Source organism: Rhinoraja longicauda, chromosome 27 (assembly GCF_053455715.1).
Source record: "Rhinoraja longicauda isolate Sanriku21f chromosome 27, sRhiLon1.1, whole genome shotgun sequence".
NCBI classification, from domain to species: Eukaryota; Metazoa; Chordata; class Chondrichthyes; order Rajiformes; family Arhynchobatidae; genus Rhinoraja; species Rhinoraja longicauda.
Window position 1 is genome coordinate 16,884,019 of NC_135979.1, and position 17,811 is coordinate 16,901,829.

General features: G+C 39.1%; 1 protein-coding gene across 11 annotated transcripts in view; it reads right to left on the reverse strand.

Annotated features, from left to right (window-relative positions):
• Window positions 1–17,811, reverse strand: part of macf1a (microtubule actin crosslinking factor 1a) — a 419,348-nt gene that overhangs the window by 192,765 nt on the left and 208,772 nt on the right. For all 11 annotated transcript variants that reach the window (XM_078423295.1, XM_078423293.1, XM_078423294.1 and 8 more), the window contains 10 exons: window positions 17,183–17,289; window positions 15,476–15,595; window positions 14,337–14,432; window positions 13,482–13,609; window positions 11,821–11,914; window positions 11,557–11,711; window positions 10,601–10,880; window positions 9,253–9,381; window positions 6,551–6,628; window positions 3,623–3,784 (listed from right to left, as the gene is read on the reverse strand). In XM_078423295.1, coding sequence (XP_078279421.1) covers window positions 3,623–3,784; window positions 6,551–6,628; window positions 9,253–9,381; window positions 10,601–10,880; window positions 11,557–11,711; window positions 11,821–11,914; window positions 13,482–13,609; window positions 14,337–14,432; window positions 15,476–15,595; window positions 17,183–17,289 — 1,349 coding nt within the window. The remainder of the gene's footprint in view (window positions 1–3,622; window positions 3,785–6,550; window positions 6,629–9,252; window positions 9,382–10,600; window positions 10,881–11,556; window positions 11,712–11,820; window positions 11,915–13,481; window positions 13,610–14,336; window positions 14,433–15,475; window positions 15,596–17,182; window positions 17,290–17,811) is intronic.

The window sequence follows — 17,811 nt, forward strand, 5'->3', positions numbered from 1 at the left end:
CATTGCAAAGATTAGAAATCTATCTTGGAATTTATAATTAAACTCAACAACTGTAAAGAACAAGTTCAAGTGATTTTCATTAACTATCCAGGTTGTAGCCCTCTACTATTAGAATTAATTTTGTCAGGCATGTATCATTTTATCCCACAAAACACTGCTGCAGTTTGCATTAAGCCACAATTTCAATTGTGTAAAAGTTACTATCACTGTTCAGTTATTTGTTCACCAGAGAGAGAATTAATGATTTTGCTCAACTCTATGCTCTAATGGTCAAGTTAAATTAATCAGTGGGATTAGTCATTGAATCTGTGTGTGTGTGTGTGTGTGTGTGTGTGTGTGTGTGTGTGTGTGTGTGTGTGTGTGTGTGTGTGTGTGTGAGAGAGTGTGTGTGTGTGAGTAATGTGTATATATATATATAATATATGACGCAAAACAAGAGACATAAAAATTTGAAACTGCCTCATGCATGATGTGATTTTAAAATTGCAATTCAACTACAGTCTTACCAATACAGCACAATATAAAAAAAGCCTTAAAATAATTAGGAAGGGTTTGGGATTTGAATTGAAGTAATATTTCATTAATCATTAACTTGGTGAATAAATCTCTATTATTAAAAGTTAGATGAACCTGTATTTGTGTGATTGCAAACATGCCATTAATTTCCTCAAGCAGCTCTTTTACTCCACAGGAGTGAGCCAGGTTAACGTATTTCATTATCATTTTTTCATTTCCTCTTGATAAATTCAATGTAGTTCACATAATCCTCTTACAGGATTATCCCTCTGTAGACACAGGACTTTCATGTGTCTGCAGAGCCAATGGAATTTGCACATTACTGATGGCCTTGCAAGCAATGCTGTTAACAATGTGAAAATATTGATGCAGGATAAGATTTTGTCCAAAACAACAAAGATGTCCCAACTGACCCAATAACATTGGCTTAACATTTGCAGTGGGTCACTTGGTATGTTCATGTACTTCAGTTTTAGTCAGCTTTTTTTGTCAGGTGTCACTTATTACATGTGAATTGGGCATGTGATAACAGTTTGTTCCCTGTTTCTTGCAATTTCTTCATGACTAACTTCCTCAGAACAAGAGTACCATGCATGCTAATTTAACATGCTTTTACTTTTATGTAATGATTAGTCCAGAATTTTGTGCTGAGCTCTCTTGCATCCAGTTGATGACTTAACTACCCTGATCTTCATTAAGACATCAAATAATTGTTTTAAACGATGGTCAAGCGAAAGTACATGAACTTGAGTGCAGTCTAGAGTTTGGCTTCTGATGTTGATTTGTGAGGAAACTAAGTCCTGTCCCTAATCTGTGGTGAGAATAAACATATTCATCCTGTCCTTATAGCTCACACCCTTTAGTCCTGGCAACATACTTGTAAATCTTCTCTGAACCCTTTCAAGCTTGACAATATCTTTCCTATAACATGGTGCCCAGAACTGAACACAATTATCTAAATGTGGTCTCACCAACATCTTATCCAATTGCGACATGACCTCCTAACATCTATACTCAATACCCTGACTGATGTAGGCCAATGTGCCAAAATGCCTTTTTGACCACCTTATCGACCTGCGACTCGACCTTCAAGGAACCATGCACCCGCAGTCCTAGATCCCTCTGCTCTACAACACTCCCCAGAGACCTACCATTCACTGTGTAGGTCCTGCCCTTGTTAGACATCCCAAAATGCAACACCTCACATTTCTCTGTATTCAATTCCATCAACCATTCCTCAGCCCACCTGGCCAATCGATGAAGATGAGAACATGGTGGATCTGTGATCCGATGTTAAGGGGAGGTCATTTATTTTGTCACTCATGGAGAGACCAGAAGAATATATCCCAAACAGTGGCAGAATGAGCACACAATCTTATAGATCCATTGTGTTCCACCATTCCCTGAGCCTTACACTGGAAGTGGTCCAGTGAGCAACCCATTTCACAGTGATCTTCCCCACAGTTAAGTTCATATCCTATTAGATTGATGGAGGTGAGTTACCAGTTTCGTGCATTTCCTACATTTCTCCTGGTGCCTCCTGCGAATTGAAGCACATTGTTGATTTTTCTGTTCCAAAACCACACTAAGATTCTTATTGCTTCGTGCCCATGGTTACCTCAATACCAGTGGAGCAAAGAATTTTCTTATAGTACTCAGTGGAGAGATGCCAATTATTTATTGTAATTCAACGCACCATAAAAAAAACCATGTTTTAACTCGCTCTTTTTTAAGCAAAATGAAAGGTTTGAATACACTGTTATCAGACAAGCTTAACACCACAACACAGGAGTAACCAGGCTAGATGACCAAATATTGGTTGAAGAGGCAACAAAGGAATACAGAGAAAGAGTCGAAATAGCTCAGGGAAAGAATTGCAACGCACAGGGACTTTGCAGCTAAAGACATGAATGCCAACATTGGAACAAACATAACGGCTGTTTTGTGGTGCTGTTTAGTGCAAAGATGTTGTATTGAAATTCCGGAATTTGCAAGCAAAATATCAGGAAAGATCCAGTGGCCACTCAGGAAATCAACAAGCAGGGATGGTCAGGGGATGTACATTTTCCCCACACTTACTCTGTAGCTGGGAAACAGTTGTCAAGCCAACCACATTAGAAAAATGTTATAAGAAAAAAGACATGATGAATAGTCCGTTCCCAGTTCACGACATTCTTCCTTTCATCCATATTGTTGCCGGGAAATGAGAGCAGACAGGAAAGCAAACAGTGGGCTGAGAAAGTGAAAAGAGAGGACCTTGAAGAAGCCGTCTAGGACCCGAGGCTCTCCCTCAGGGTCAAGGATGACATGCTTTAAGTAATGAGAAACAGAAGACACCTACATGCCTTCTATTTTAATGTGGGGTCAGTGTTCAGCTCCCACATTACCAGAGGGACTCAGCAGAGGAAGATCTTGGTCCTATGGCAAACACACGGTCTCTGTTCTCATGTACACCTGTGGATACCTATGCATGTGTGCGGTGAAAATTATTTTATCTGCTCCTTCTTCCCTGGCTGCGCTCTCCCATCCTCCTCCATCCTGACCCCATCTCCTAACCGTCTCCCTTAGTGCGTAGGAAGGAACTGCAGATGCTGATTTTTTATCAAAGATAGACACAAAATGCTGGAGTAACTCAGCAGGTCAGGCAGCTGCACTGGAAAAACGAAAACAGTCTGAAGAAGGGTTTTGACCTGAGACGTCACCCAGTTATTTCTCTCCAGAAATGCTGCCTGTGCCGCTGAGTTACTCCAGCATTTTGTATCTGCCTCCCTTAGTCCTCCTTTCCCAGCTCCTCCCCCCCCCCCCCACCTTCATCAACCCACTCCGGCCTTCCTCCATTCTCCAGCTGCCGTGCACGCCATCTCCCAGCTTGGTTATTTTCCACTCAACCCCCGTACATGCCCAGTTTCTCCCTTTGAGCACACCCCGACTGCCAATGATCCTCATCCCTCAGGTGACAGCAGTGGCCTGCAGCCCAACCCTGGCTCCTTTGGAAACCTTGGGAGCGCTTTCAGCTGCCTTCCCTGGTGCCCTGCAGTCAGGCTGGTGACTCACAGCGCGGAATTTGACAGCTGGAAGTGGGTTTAACTTTAAACATAAAACTTACGATGAAATATTCTTTCTTTGTCGAAATATTTGTATTGATGTCACTCCAGTCATAGGCCAATTCTTCCTCCTCCTTTTCATTTAGCCAAATAAGCTCAGTTGTTACGTTTGATACAAAACTGTGCAAACTTAACAAGTGTCTCAAACGCAACCTTGATGTTTCCTGAGGAAGAAAAGTAAAGGGTTACATACTGACCATAGAACAAGGGTTAGAGTCAGAGAGTGGTACAGTGTGGAAACAGGCCCTTCAGCCCAACCTGCCCACACCGGCCAACATGTCACAGCTACCACAAGTCCCACCTGCCTGCATTTGGTCCATATCATTCTAAATCTGTCCTATCCATATACCTGTCTAACTGTTTCTTAAATGTTGGGTATAGTCCCTGCCTCAACTAAATCCTCTGGCAGCTTGTTCCAAACACCCTTTGCGAGAAAAAGTTCCCCTCAGATTCCTATTAAATCTTTTCCCCTTCACTTTAAATCTATGTCCTCTGGTCCTTGATTCACCTACTCTAGGAAAGAAACTCTGTGCATCTACCCAATCTATTCCTCTCATGATCTCAATAAGATCACCCCTCAGCCTCCTGTGCTCCAAGGAATAGTGACCCGACCTACTCAACCTCTCCCTATAGCTCAGACCCTCGAGCCCTGGCAATATCCTCATAAATTTTCTCTGTACCTTTTTCTGTTTGATAACCTTTCCTATAACACGGTGCCCAGAACTGTTCACAATACTCCAAATGCGGCCTCTCTACGTCTTATAGAACTGCAACATGACCGCCCAACTTCTATACTCAATACTCTGGCTGATGAAGGCCATGTTAGACTTCCCAAAATGTAAGACCTCAAATTTCTCTGCATTAAATTTCATCAACCATTGCTCAGCCCACCTGGCCAATTGATCAAGATCCTGCTGCAATTTTTCACAACCATCTTCACTATCTGCAAAACTACCCACTTTTGTATCATCTACAAACTTGCTAATCTTGCCATGTATGTTCTCATCCAAATCATTGATATAGATGACAAACAGGCCCAGCACCGAACCCTAAGGCACACCACTAGTCACAGACCTCCATTCCAAGAAGCAACCTTCCACCATCTCCCTCTGCTTCCTTTCAGGGAAGGGGTGAAGAAATGAAGGGTTGTCGCTCTTCATTTTTGTCCAACAAATACTACCACTTTATAAGTAACTAAATTGAAATGTTGGTGGGATTGTTTGCACAGTGGTTAATACTGCTGCTCAGAGCTCCACCGGTCCAGTTTAACCTCAACTTACAGAGGATTTTGGACTCTGCATGTTCTCCATTGATCATGTGGGCACCCCAAATTTCCTCCGGCTTCCTCTCCCCTCCGAAAGATGTGCTAGTAGCTTAACTGGCAAGTGTAAAGTATCCCTTAGTAATTTTCCGAAGTGGCAATAAAATCAAATGGGAGTTGATGGACACACTTGAGAATGAAATTGCTGGGGAAATAGCAGAGGGGGAATGAAACTGCTGGGATTGATCTGCTGCGAACCAACACAGAGCTGATGGGTCAAATAACCTCCTTCTATGTCATAATAAGTTGAAATTGCATGGCCTCAGAGTCATAGTGTCAGACAGTGTGGAAACAGGCCCTTCAACCCAACTTGCCCACACTGACCAACATGTCCCATCTCCACTAGTTCCACCTGTCTGCATTTGGCCCGTATCCCTCGAACTCTGTCCTATCCATGTACCTGTCTAAATGTTTCTTAAACGTTGCAAGAATGCCTGCCTCAAATACCTCCTCTGGTAGCTCGTTCCATACACCCACCACCCTTTGTATGAAAAAGTTACCCCTCAGGTTCCAATTAAATCTTTTCCCCATCACTTTAAACCAATGTCCTTTGGTTCTCGATTCCCCAACTAAATGATGCTTATATAAAATGTTCATGATAAAATGCAACTGCACGTATTAGATGAATTTAAAAGGTAAATGAAAGTTATTTTTCAGCAACACTTTTTTGAATATGGAATATATTAACTTTCAATTTTTTTAAAAATAATGCTTCCAACCATTATTCCTCATGTCTTTTGATTGGTGTCAATGCATTGTCTTTGTCAAAGTACAGGGGTTAATTCCCCATTCGCAATCTACTGTAATTTAGTACAATTGGTTAAATGGATAAAATGAATTATATTTTTAAACCACAAACATAAATAGATCTTTTGAATGCGCATTGGCAGTGCAGAAACTGATCTAGATATGCCCCAGAATTTCAGACATAATGACTCAAATAAACTGGGACTAATATAAATGCTTAAGGGATTGAAGAACAGGTCTGTTTTGTTTCAACAAAGATGTGACTCAATATCAATGGGCAGTTTGTACCAAAGGATCAGTCTGAAGAAGGGTCTCGACCCGAAACGTCACCCATTCCTTCTCTCCCGAGATGCTGCCTGACCTGCTGAGTTACTCCAGCATTTTGTGAATAAATACCTTCAATTTGTACCAAAGGATCATTCAAGTGAAAATGTTTTATTCGGCTCTAATTTAATTATCTTTATTGACAGGATTTGATCGGACAACTGATACTTGTGAGTGAAAAGTATAAGAAAATAACTGCAGATGCTGGTACAAATCGAAGGTATTTATTCACAAAGTGCTGGAGTAACTCAGCAGGTCAGGCAGCATCTCAGGAGAGAAGGAATGGGTGACGTTTCGGGTCGAGACCCTTCTTCAGACTGATGTCAGGGGGGCGTCCCCCCCCCCTGACATCAGTCTCCCGCCCCCCTGACATCAGTCTGAAGAAGGGTCTCGACCCGAAACGTCACCCATTCCTTCTCTCCTGAGATGCCGCCTGACTTGTGAATGAAAAGGTTATTAGCTTTAGTGCCCTTAAAACATTGTGCACTTACTGCCTATTTATAAAGAAACAATTGAATACTTCAACTGATTAACTTACCAATAGTTTGAGGTATTGTACTTCCAGTTTACTTCGTGTATCTGAATAACTGGTCTTGAAGTTTGAAGAGATTTGGCCCTGTAAAGATTGGGAATATTTATTAATTAATGAAGGTTGTTAAAGTTTCTATTCAACCACATCAAGACACAAATACATTTGTACCACATCAAGGCTGATGTGGAATTTATATTCCTTCATACTTGGTAATTTTAAATCCTGGAAGTCAGTAACTAACAGCACAGGAGTACATGTACCACCATCACAGCTGAACTGCAAAGATGGCAAGTTAACAGCAATAGGAAGCTGGGCAATAAATACAATCCTACAGGCAATGCTGACATCTTATAAATACTTTTTTTTAAACCAACGCCTCTAGTAAAGCTCCCCAAAGTGACCAGAAGTCACCAGAGCCACTAATCTATAATTATATAGAGCCACATAATTAAATAGCATTGTTTCTTCTTCTGACAGCAAAGGTGGTGAAAACTTAATTTACTGAAAGTTTGGTCCTCCATTTTCATGCACTTTTGAGTTTGTTCACCATTCCCCACCTTTGTAACTCTTGCCTCCACATCTGTGCTGCAGACCACAGGGTTTAAAGGTTGTTGGAGTTACACAATATGGGAATTGGTCCTCCACAAACATTTGCATTGAGACCACTGTCAGTCATCATTTAACAAGATGATCTGCACTTGGGAATCAGAAGTACAATTTAAAAATTTGTGGAATACAGATTGTTGGGGTATGATAGTGAGGAACACAATTTTAAAAAAGGCAAGGAAACATTAATAAACTTGCAGAATGAAAATGTCAGGTCATTTGCAAATTAATTACTATTTACATAGGTAAATATGAAGCATTACATTTTGATAGTAAGAATAAAGAGGTCACATACTCCTTGGAAAATAAGAATTACAATAGTGAGGATAAGCCCAGGGACCCAAAGATATATAAAACATTAGAGGAAACAGTTAGACAGGTACATGGATAGGACAAGTTTGGAGCCAAGATATGGGCCAAACGCAGCAAGGTGGGACTAGTGTAGCTGAGACACTAGGCCGGCATGGGCAAGTTGGGCTGAAGGGCCTGTTTCCACACAGTATCACTCTATGACTCTATAAGCAGTGACACAATAACAAAGAACTTCTATTTATTCTTCTTTTGGGATGTGGGCATTTCTGGCAAGGGCAACATTTATTGCTCGTCCTTCGTTGCCCTTGGGAAGGTGGTGAACCATCTCCTTGAACTGTTGAAATTGTTCTGGTGAAGGCACAACAACAATTCTGTGGGGAAGGAAAATCGTTGTAATGAAATCTTACGACAACGAAGTAATGGTGATACTTTCCAAGTAAGGAAGCCGTGCAACTTGTAGGGGAACATTCAAGTTGTGTCCCATGCCCTTCATGCCCTTGTATTTGTCCTTCTTTGTGGTAGAGGTAGCAAGTGTGGGAGATGCTGTTGCCACAGCCTCATATAAGTATCTGCAGTTCACTTAATATATGGCACTCAATGCAGCAAAGAAGCAAAAGTGATGCACTATATTATTGTCCAGGATAATGGATGGGGTTTCTAATCAATCCAATTGCTTCACCCTGGTGATGTCGAAGAAAGTGTGGGAGATGCCGTTGTCACAGCCCAGTGTAAGAATCTGCAGTTCACTTAGTAAATGGCACTCAATGCAGCAAAGAAGCAAAAGTGGTGCATTAAATGAATGTCAAGGATGATAGATGGGGTCTCTAATCAACTAGGCTGCTTTGCCCTGGGTGGTGTTGAACTTCTTGAGCGTCGTCAGAGCTGCATTCATCGAGGAAAAAAAAAAAGAGACATTTTCTTACACCTTATATATATAGTGGAAAGGCTTTGGGAATGTCTGAAAGTGAGACATGTTGCAAGATACCCAGTTATGATCAGTTTTGTAGCCACTGCAGTTAGGTAGCTGATCCTGTTGGATTCCTGGTCTATGATGTCTCCCAATGTGTTGATTGTAGGGATTCAGTAATGGTAATGCATTCAATATCAAGACATGGCTATTAGACTCATTCTTGTTAGGTAGGATCATTCAGTGACAAAAAAAAACAAACGGCTATTTATCTACCCATTAAAATAAGAAAAGGCAACCGGCAAGAGACACCAGGGGAAAGAAACAGAGGCAATTCCAGAGCTTAAGGCTTCAGACCAATGGAAGTGTGACTAAAAACGTGGACATTCAAAAAGCCGGAATTAGAATGAAGATTAATGTTGAGGCAGAGATTACAGGGGTAGAGAAGAGCATTGCAGTTAGATTTAGAGATTTAATAAGGATGAAAATTCTAAAATATGTATTTCTAAATTAGGAACCAGTACATGTCAGCAAGCACAAGATTAAAGAGCAATGGGATTCTAAGTAGTTTTTCACAAGTATAACGAGTTCAGGAATTTAAAGATAAAACGTTTTAACTGCCTAGAAATGTGTTGGAATATTCCTATGGCACTAATCCGGATTTTATTATTTTTGAGGATAAGGTGATGATGGCAAACAAATCTCAAGAGGAACAGTTTATCACATTGCTCCGCACTGGGTAGTGTGATTAGCAGTTGAGAAAATTATCTAGTTGGGCAATTTCAGCAACAGCTAAGATTAAGATTTGAATTATTTATTATATTGCACTTAGAAGCATTTTCCCCCCAAAATAGTGATACAAAATAATAGGAAAAAAACTTACTTCATAAATTTTAGCTTCTTGAAGACTAGAGTCCAGTTCTTCCACTGCAGCATGGATTGTCCTGTGTGTTTCCAGCTGCATTTCCACATTGGGCAAGTCTGTGCCCCATTCAGCTCGATCAAGCTTTACCTGCAGAAGGAAACCATACATTATCAGCTCAACACCACTCCACCATTAGAAGTGCTTTCAGCTGCTTTAGGTTGTGTAGATCCTGTGTTGGGACTATCTCCCAATAAGAGAAGTTTGCTTAAATATACACCAACAAATTAAACTGTTAAAAACCGAGTCTGAGTGCAGGTATTAATTACTGTGACTGCCGATATTGCTGGGAATATCAAATGGTTGCAAGACACCAGTACAGGAGAAATCCAGTATAAAAGCCACCGTGTACATTGAACAAGAACATTTCTAACTGGAGTGATAGCAGAAAAATAATGCTGGTAACTTTGTACATAAAAGTACACCATCAGAAAAATGTCCATTAACTCGCATATGCACACCCTCACGGATAAACATTATGCTTGAATCACAATGATCCCCAAACCTTCATGCGAACGGCAAGTGAGATAGTTCTGGAACATGGTTCGCATAATTTGTGATAGGAAGAGATTAATTAGAAACAAGCTTATAAGTTTTTGCGTTATATTTTGTAGACCTTGGAGGATGTATATTTGAATCCTGCACAATAAGAGAATAGTGATTGTTGGCACCTGTCAAACGGATTCCCAAATATTTAACAATTTTTAATTAATATTTAACAATTTCCAAAGGACAGAAGCAGAATGGTGAATGGGAAAACAAAACCTGAACAATACTTTTCCTCTCGTGTTTTAATTTCTGGAATATGAAAAGGTCCACAAGAGATCTAGCTTGCTTGGTCTGAATTGTATTTCTTTTCAATCTTAGAGTAGCATCAAAAATTATACAGGGACATAAATCTAATTTTAATGGAGATCTGCATTTGCCTCCATTCAAGAAATTGAAATGGAATATTGGCAAAGTCATCTAAGGTTATCCTCAAATAGCACTGCAACAAAGCTGTAGTATAGAAAATAAATAAGACAGAGATGAGAGAATGTAAGTATGATCAGAAATAGAGCTTTACGCAGGCATGCGTAGATGGGACGTGTTGGTCAGTGTAGTGTAGATGGGACATGTTGGTCGGTCAGTGGGGGCAAGTTGGGTTGAAGGGCCTGAATCCACACACTATGACAATAAAAAACATTGCTTGCCTGGAACTGGAGATCATTAAGCTCTTGACAATATGAATCTAATTATAAGCTATGTGAACTTTATACTCTAAGGTGTATCACAAAGAACACTGTCTAAATGGAAATGTGTTCAGTACCTGCATTTCCTCCACCCAAGCCAAAAGCTCATAGACATATCGCAGGCTTCCTTCATCTTGCGTTGAAGAGATTGCAATCAATTCTGACCTTGTTGTGGGTTTTTTAAATCCCGTGAAGGGGGTGATGGGCAAAGTGCTTGAACCAACATCAGTTGTTAAGTCAAAGGCAGTCAGGTTCAAAGGCTGCAAGTGGTCTGTTGAGGAGATAAAATGTCCTTTCCTGTACAGGTTAGTGCACTCGAGCCTCAACGTCACCAGTTCATCCTGTAGCTTAATGATTCTGCGAAAAGATGGCAAGCATGCTGAGAATTCAAGATTTTCAGAAAGAAAATACACAACTGTTTCACTGACACAAAATTCAGCAGATGCACTTTTGAAATGGTGCCAATAAGAAAACATTTGAATCAACATTAGCAAAACATGCATAAGTAAAAGCTCCTGTTAATCATCAATAAATAACACAAAACCTAAATCACACCAATTTATTCGGTAAAACATTGTAAAATGCTGTCATTTTTCTGCAGAAGGTTTTTAAGAATTTAAATGTACATCCTCCTATCAAAGGACTACATGCATGTAATATTGACAATTTATGCAGTGTAATACATTATGGGGTAGATTTTCGTTCTCCACTCAATCAAGGTTTAATGCTGCAGCAAAACCAGTTACTGAAGCAATGAAATAACTGCCTTGACATTGCACGAGCAGCTTCAGTTTTGTGCAAGTATCCAAATCGTGATTACTATTTAACTGCAGCAGCAGGTAATTTAAATTGGAAGCCTCATTGTATTGTACTGAATGGGCATGTATCTTTCAAAGTTCCAGTTGCCAATTCAACTACAATTATTTGATTTTATGACAATAATATATTGAAGTATTATTACTAAGCAGAGATGGATCTGCATTAATGCAAGAGTAATGAGTGTATCAGTGCAGATAAACACATCTACACTTACCTCATAACAATCTGTTCCACCTGATAATACTTCTCATCTCGGAGAATCTGCACGTCAATTTGTAGCTGTCGTATTAATCGTTCACACTCTTCTAAGTACATGACCACTTCAGTTTCATAATGAAACTGCTGCCCTGATTCTAAATGAGTAGCATCCTGTAAAAATAAATTCAATTTGTTACAAGTCAACATAAATCCAGTAATTATTTTTCTTTCATGGGCAGTCTAACTATTTGGTTTCTTTGGAGTTGACATCTTTACTTACAGCCTGCAGGGTATTTTTGGCTAATGTTAATTTTTCTTCACAATTTAAAGCTCCATTTTGGATTTTATTGGCAATCTGCAGTAGTAGTTCCAGCCTTGAATATAACATAAAACAAAATAAATTAATTTCAATTTACTAATGTGGCTTTCTGTAATGCAATTGTTTGTATTCATTTTATAAAGCATTTGTTTGCATCAGACCGTTTTCTTCTAATAAAGTAGTTATAGCAAACTAAGGCAATAATTTCAAATGTTTTATCATATACATGAATAGAAATTAATTACTCCATGAAACATATTAGATTCATAAATTTGTGAAATGTAACAACCATTCCTTTCAATTTTGCCTATTTTGCACACTTGGGTAAAGAGGGAAACTTTGATTGTTACGCAAAAATTGAAAATGAAAGAAAAATTAAAAAATTGGACTTGTTTAAAAAGTAATATTTATGAAATTTGTGGTCAAAATCTTTCACAGAGTATAAAAACGATTGATGCAAACTGAAACTCAGGCTACTGAGTAATTAAAAATTTGCATGCTATTCAATGGTATAATTCCAATATTTCCAATGGAAAATACAAGTCCTCAAACAAGAAACTATAAATTCCCATTGTGTTCAAATCTCTTTCCCCAACTGATATTTGAAACTTCTTCCAGTCTGATAAACTAATTTTTTTCCAATTCCAGATTTCTACACATCCGTGAATATCTTTACTTCATCTTGTTGCCCATTAAGCTTAGCTTAGAAAGGGATAAGATACAGCAATGGAAAAAAGCAAGTAGTCTCAAGAGAACAGGGAGGAGTTTGGGATAGCGATACATGGAACTGCAGATGTTGGAAACTTGAGCTAAAGATAAAGTACCGGAGTAACGCAGTGGGGGTGAGGCAGTATCTGTGCAGCGAATGGACAGACAATGTTTTTGGATCAGGACCCAGTCGAAACGCAAAGGTCAGAAAAAACACTATTTTCTACACATTAAAAAATCCAATAGTAGATCCTCATTTTTAAAATTCTACACTGACTTCTATGAACAAATCAAAAATATGTTCAAGTCAGTTTACTTATTGAAGAACACGCATAATGTTCAAAATGCACAATATAAGAACCAAACACCCCACTAGCAAAGCCAAACTGGTCCAGGTTTTTAAAAAAGCAACGAGTTTCCTAAAGTCATCCCTCTAAATTCATCTTGCCATTCTGTGAAATTCCCTTTCAGTGTAGCATGAGATACCACAACTCAAAGCTAAAGATGTTCAGCCTTAATAATACTCAGATATGCTGATGTGTCATACCATTCTTTAATCGTTGGTGTGTCCTGAATTTCATAAATACATAAATTGTGTTTCTGTTTTGAATATTTGTAACATTAAATATAATATCAAAGTCATTAATTCTGCAACAATATATTTCACTGCTGAAAAATCTACAGTGAATACACTCCCAGCCCTTTTGAGGTGGCAGATGCATCAAAAATTTCTAATACCAAATAAATGTGTGCCTTAAAGGATGATCAATACTCATAAATTGCTTTGATAAAGGTTCTGATGGAAAGTTAAATATTCCAATGGCCAGCTCTGCGGAGAATAGAATGAAAATGTTACTTTAACCTATTATTACATTTGCTTATAGACCAAATCTCATTAGAACACAGAAACAAACCTTTCTACTGCAGGTCTGAGGGCTTTCTCTCGATCTAACATTTCAAAGATCAGTTTGCCCCATTCTTCTTCTACATCATTGGGGTGGAAACCTTGGGGAAGCAAAATTCGACCAAACTCTATCCAAACCTAGAGGCAAAGGGGTAGATTTATTGAAAAATATCCAATAAAATTTATTCCAGAACTTCATCCTTTACAACATTGACTGGGGCTTGCTTGCAAGATCCGGGCGATATGACACAATAGAGATCTGGCTGTCAACAGCCAGATCCTTAAAGGGACAGCTATAAATTGTCACCTTGAAGGCACTTTTTCCCCCCCAAAATTACCTTAATACAAGGACAAGATAAGCAGTAATGCTTCTCTAACATCTAAGTTGCAAACAAGAGACATTTCAAAGATCTATAGTTGAATTAAAATAGAATCTTAGCAGCTAAAATAAAATCATATCAAGGGGTATACAATTTGATGCACTGTAGAAAAATAGTGGCTGATTAATCTTGTTCTTCAAAGATGCCAGTGAATGTTTGTGAATGTCTTGGTCAAACATTGGTGTCAAACAATGATGAGCATGAACACAAAGAGATTTCTCGAAAAGTTAGACCTGGTGTAATTAATTCATACAATCAATGACAAGTACTTAATGCACAAAATATAACGCATGTAGGTGCACTCAGTAGCAATTCAGAGGGCTTTAAACATATGTAAATTTTAAAAAAGTTTTTGGCTCACCAATGAAACTTTTTACTGTACCTCAGTACACGTGACAATAAACTGAACTCAAATCAAACTTCGGACCTCGTTCAGACAACACTTTATTAATGCTTAAATCAATTTCTGGATCACAATGTCTTACCTCAAACAATTTGTACAAATGTTGTATTTGTGCCTTTTCTACTTCTTTTGCTGGTAATTCAGTTTCTTTAAAATGTACATATTCACTATAAAGTGCCTGAGTGAGAGAAGAGAAAGGAAACGTTCAATCAGTGAAAAGAAACAGCTTGCACACGCTTAGTGGAGAACAAAACATGCCAGATTTAAATAATTAATATGTCCATTCACTTTATTTTCTACAAATAAATGCCTTCCTTTAGCCAAGAGTCAACTGCCCGGGTTGCAGACTTCAATCCTCTGTCCTCCACAAACATTGTTATTGTAATTTACTCGAGGAGAGTTTGCACTTTAGCTTCTTCTTTTCTCCATTCCTTTCCAGTTTAAGCACTCAAGGCAGTTTGCAGTACATAAATGAAAACCAGTCAGATCTCCAATATAAAAGTTAACTTGGTGCATTGTACATTTGATCATTAGTCACCTGATTTCATATACTTAGAAAAATCGAATGCCCTATCCTATAAACAAGAATCAATGCAATTGAAATCTACACTAAATAAATCCTTCCAAGTTGAAAATTATCTGTTTATTCCTGGTTTGCTTCAATCAATCCTCAATCTATTCCAGACATATTACCCACAGTCCCAATTTTTATTTCCTTTCTCCACCCTGCCAGCTCCAGTTGTTAAATATATTTCTTTCAACATTAATTCACAATAACTTTAACAAACCACATGCATCAAAATAGATATTTCCATTTTACCCATTTGTAACATAATACTATCTTACTTATAGTCCATGATGTTTTGCACCCACATTTGTTACCAGTTGACATCTTGCAAACCACAGCTATCATTCCAAAATCTGGAGACTTCTGGGAGATTTAAATTCATTTATTTGAAGTAACATATTTCAGTAATGTTATTATGTCTGCAGCCAAATGTATAATTTCACCAAATGAATCTCAGATACAAATGAGTTAATTATGCGGATAAGAGCTGGAATGAGTATACAACATAATGCTCCGTTTTCAACTTGCAGCAATTCATTTGTTCAAATAGTGGATGGGAAGAAAACATGCACTGAGTTTCACTTATCAGGAGAAACATGTTATTTGGTTACTTCATTTTAAAGCACAAAGCAGAATAAAATGCCAGTAATCACCTTAAGTTCTACAGGATTGTGTGGAAAAGCTTTATCGGACATCCGCCTTATGTGCTGCCTGATCCACTGGAAGAGGTAGTTTACTTTATCTTGGTATTCCTCCCATTTGGAATCGACCCCCTAGAATCAATACAGCAACATTAATGAGAAAAAAGAGCTTCAAAGGTTTCAAAGGTCTTCTATTGTCACATGTACCAATTAAGGTAAAGTGAAATGTGAATTACCATACAACCAGATGAAAAATAAAAGCAACAAGACACACAACTACATAAAAGTTAACATAAACATCCACCACAGCGGATTCCCCACATTCTTCACTGTGATAGAACGCAAAAAAATTCCTCCTCTTCCTCTTTATTTTCCCGTGGTCGGGGCAGTCGAACCATCTGTCAGGGCGATCAAAACTCTCGCAGCCGGCGGTCGAAGTTCCCACGTCGAGGCAATCGAAACTCCCACGGCTTGGAGTTCCCAAAGTCGGTCTCTGACCAGAGACCGCAAGCTCCGTGATGGTAAGTCCGCAAGCACCCACGGTTGGAGCTCCGAGGTCGATCCCTGGCAAAGGGATCACGGGCTCCGTGATGTTAAACTCCCGTAGGCGCCCTGCAGTGGAGCTCTCAAATGTCGGTCAAATGGCGGCAAAGGCCGCCAACTCCTCGATATTAGGCCGCAATGCGGACGGAGATACAATACGGAAGAAAAAAAACGCTTCTCCGTCGAGGTAAGAGATCAGAAAGTTTCCCCCACCCCCCACATAAAACAAACTAAAGAACACTAAGAACATACATTTAACAGATACTATTTAAACACAAAGAAGGAAGGGACAGATAGACTGTTGGCAAGGTAACCATTGCCACACCCACAAGGCATTAAGGGTGGCATGGTGGCACAGCAGTAGAGCTACTGCCTTACAGCGCCAGAGACCCAGGTTCGATCCTGACTATGGGTGATTGTCTTTACAGAGTCTGTACATTCTCCCTGTGACTTTTGCATGGGTTATCACCGAGATGTTCGGTTTCCTCCCACACTCCAAAGATGTACAGGTTTGTAGGTTTATTGGCTTGGCATAAATGTAAAATTGTCCCTCGATAGTGTCAATGTGCAGCGATCGCCGGTCAGTGCGGACTGCGCTGTATCCCTAAAACTAAAACTTAACTACAATACATTTGCAATGACAAAACTTTTTAAACATGTTCTGTGTACCTAAGTACTCACATTCTGAGTTAACTTTGATTTACTGTGTTCATATTTGGCGTAGAAACGAGCCCCACGGTCCAACATGCCCACACCAACCAACATGCCCCATCTACACGTCCCATCTGTCTGCATTTGGCCCATATCCCTCTAATGCTGTACTATACTATCCATGTACATGTCCAAATGTTCCTTAAACACTGCGATAGTACCTGCCTCAACTGTCTCCTCCGGCAGCTCATGCCATGCACTCACCACCCTTTGTGTAAAAAAGTTACCCTTCAGGTTCCTCTTAAATTGTTCCTCCTCACCTTCAACCTACATCCTTTAAATGTATCTACAAATCTTACGTGACAAACTGTAACTGTAGTTTTACTGTATCATGAAAATGATTAACTGAATATTTATACGGTTTAATATGAAAAATACCAGTTCACTTAGCACCTGCACTGAAAATTCCTCCACCTCACATATGCAACGAGGTTAAATTAAAAATATGGAAGAATGAATCCTTACATTTGCAGTAATACCTTCACCACCTTCTGGGACCTTGGGGAATGATTCATAAATAGAGGAGACGTAAGTGAGCACTGATTTTTCATCGGGAGATGGAACATCAACATCTGAAAGAACAAGTCCATGTTAATTCAGCAGCACCAGTTAATCAGAAACGATAGATCAAACACATGCAATAGCTTCCTCCTTCTAAAACATTTTTCCAAGCGATTAACACGAGGGAGGCTATTTGTCCTTTGAACAGACTTCACCATTCAACAAGACCGTTGTTAATCTTGATTCATCATTTTTGTTTGTCACATTCTTATTTTCCTTAATTGCTCTGATATATAAAAATGAATCAATCTCCTTTTGAATGCCTGAGCTGTCAAAGGCCTCAAATGAAATTAATTCCAGAGATGAACCATCCATTACACAAAGAGATTTCTCCTCATCTCTTTATCAAGTCAAGTCAAATTTATTTGTCACATACACATACTCGATGTGCAGTGAAATGAAAGTGGCAATGCCTGCGGGTTGTGCACAAAAAGAATTACAGTTACAGCATATAAATAAAGTTAATAAGTTACTAAACATAGCACAAAAAGTGTCGACAAAAATTTAGTCTCTGGGGTTATAAAAATTGACAG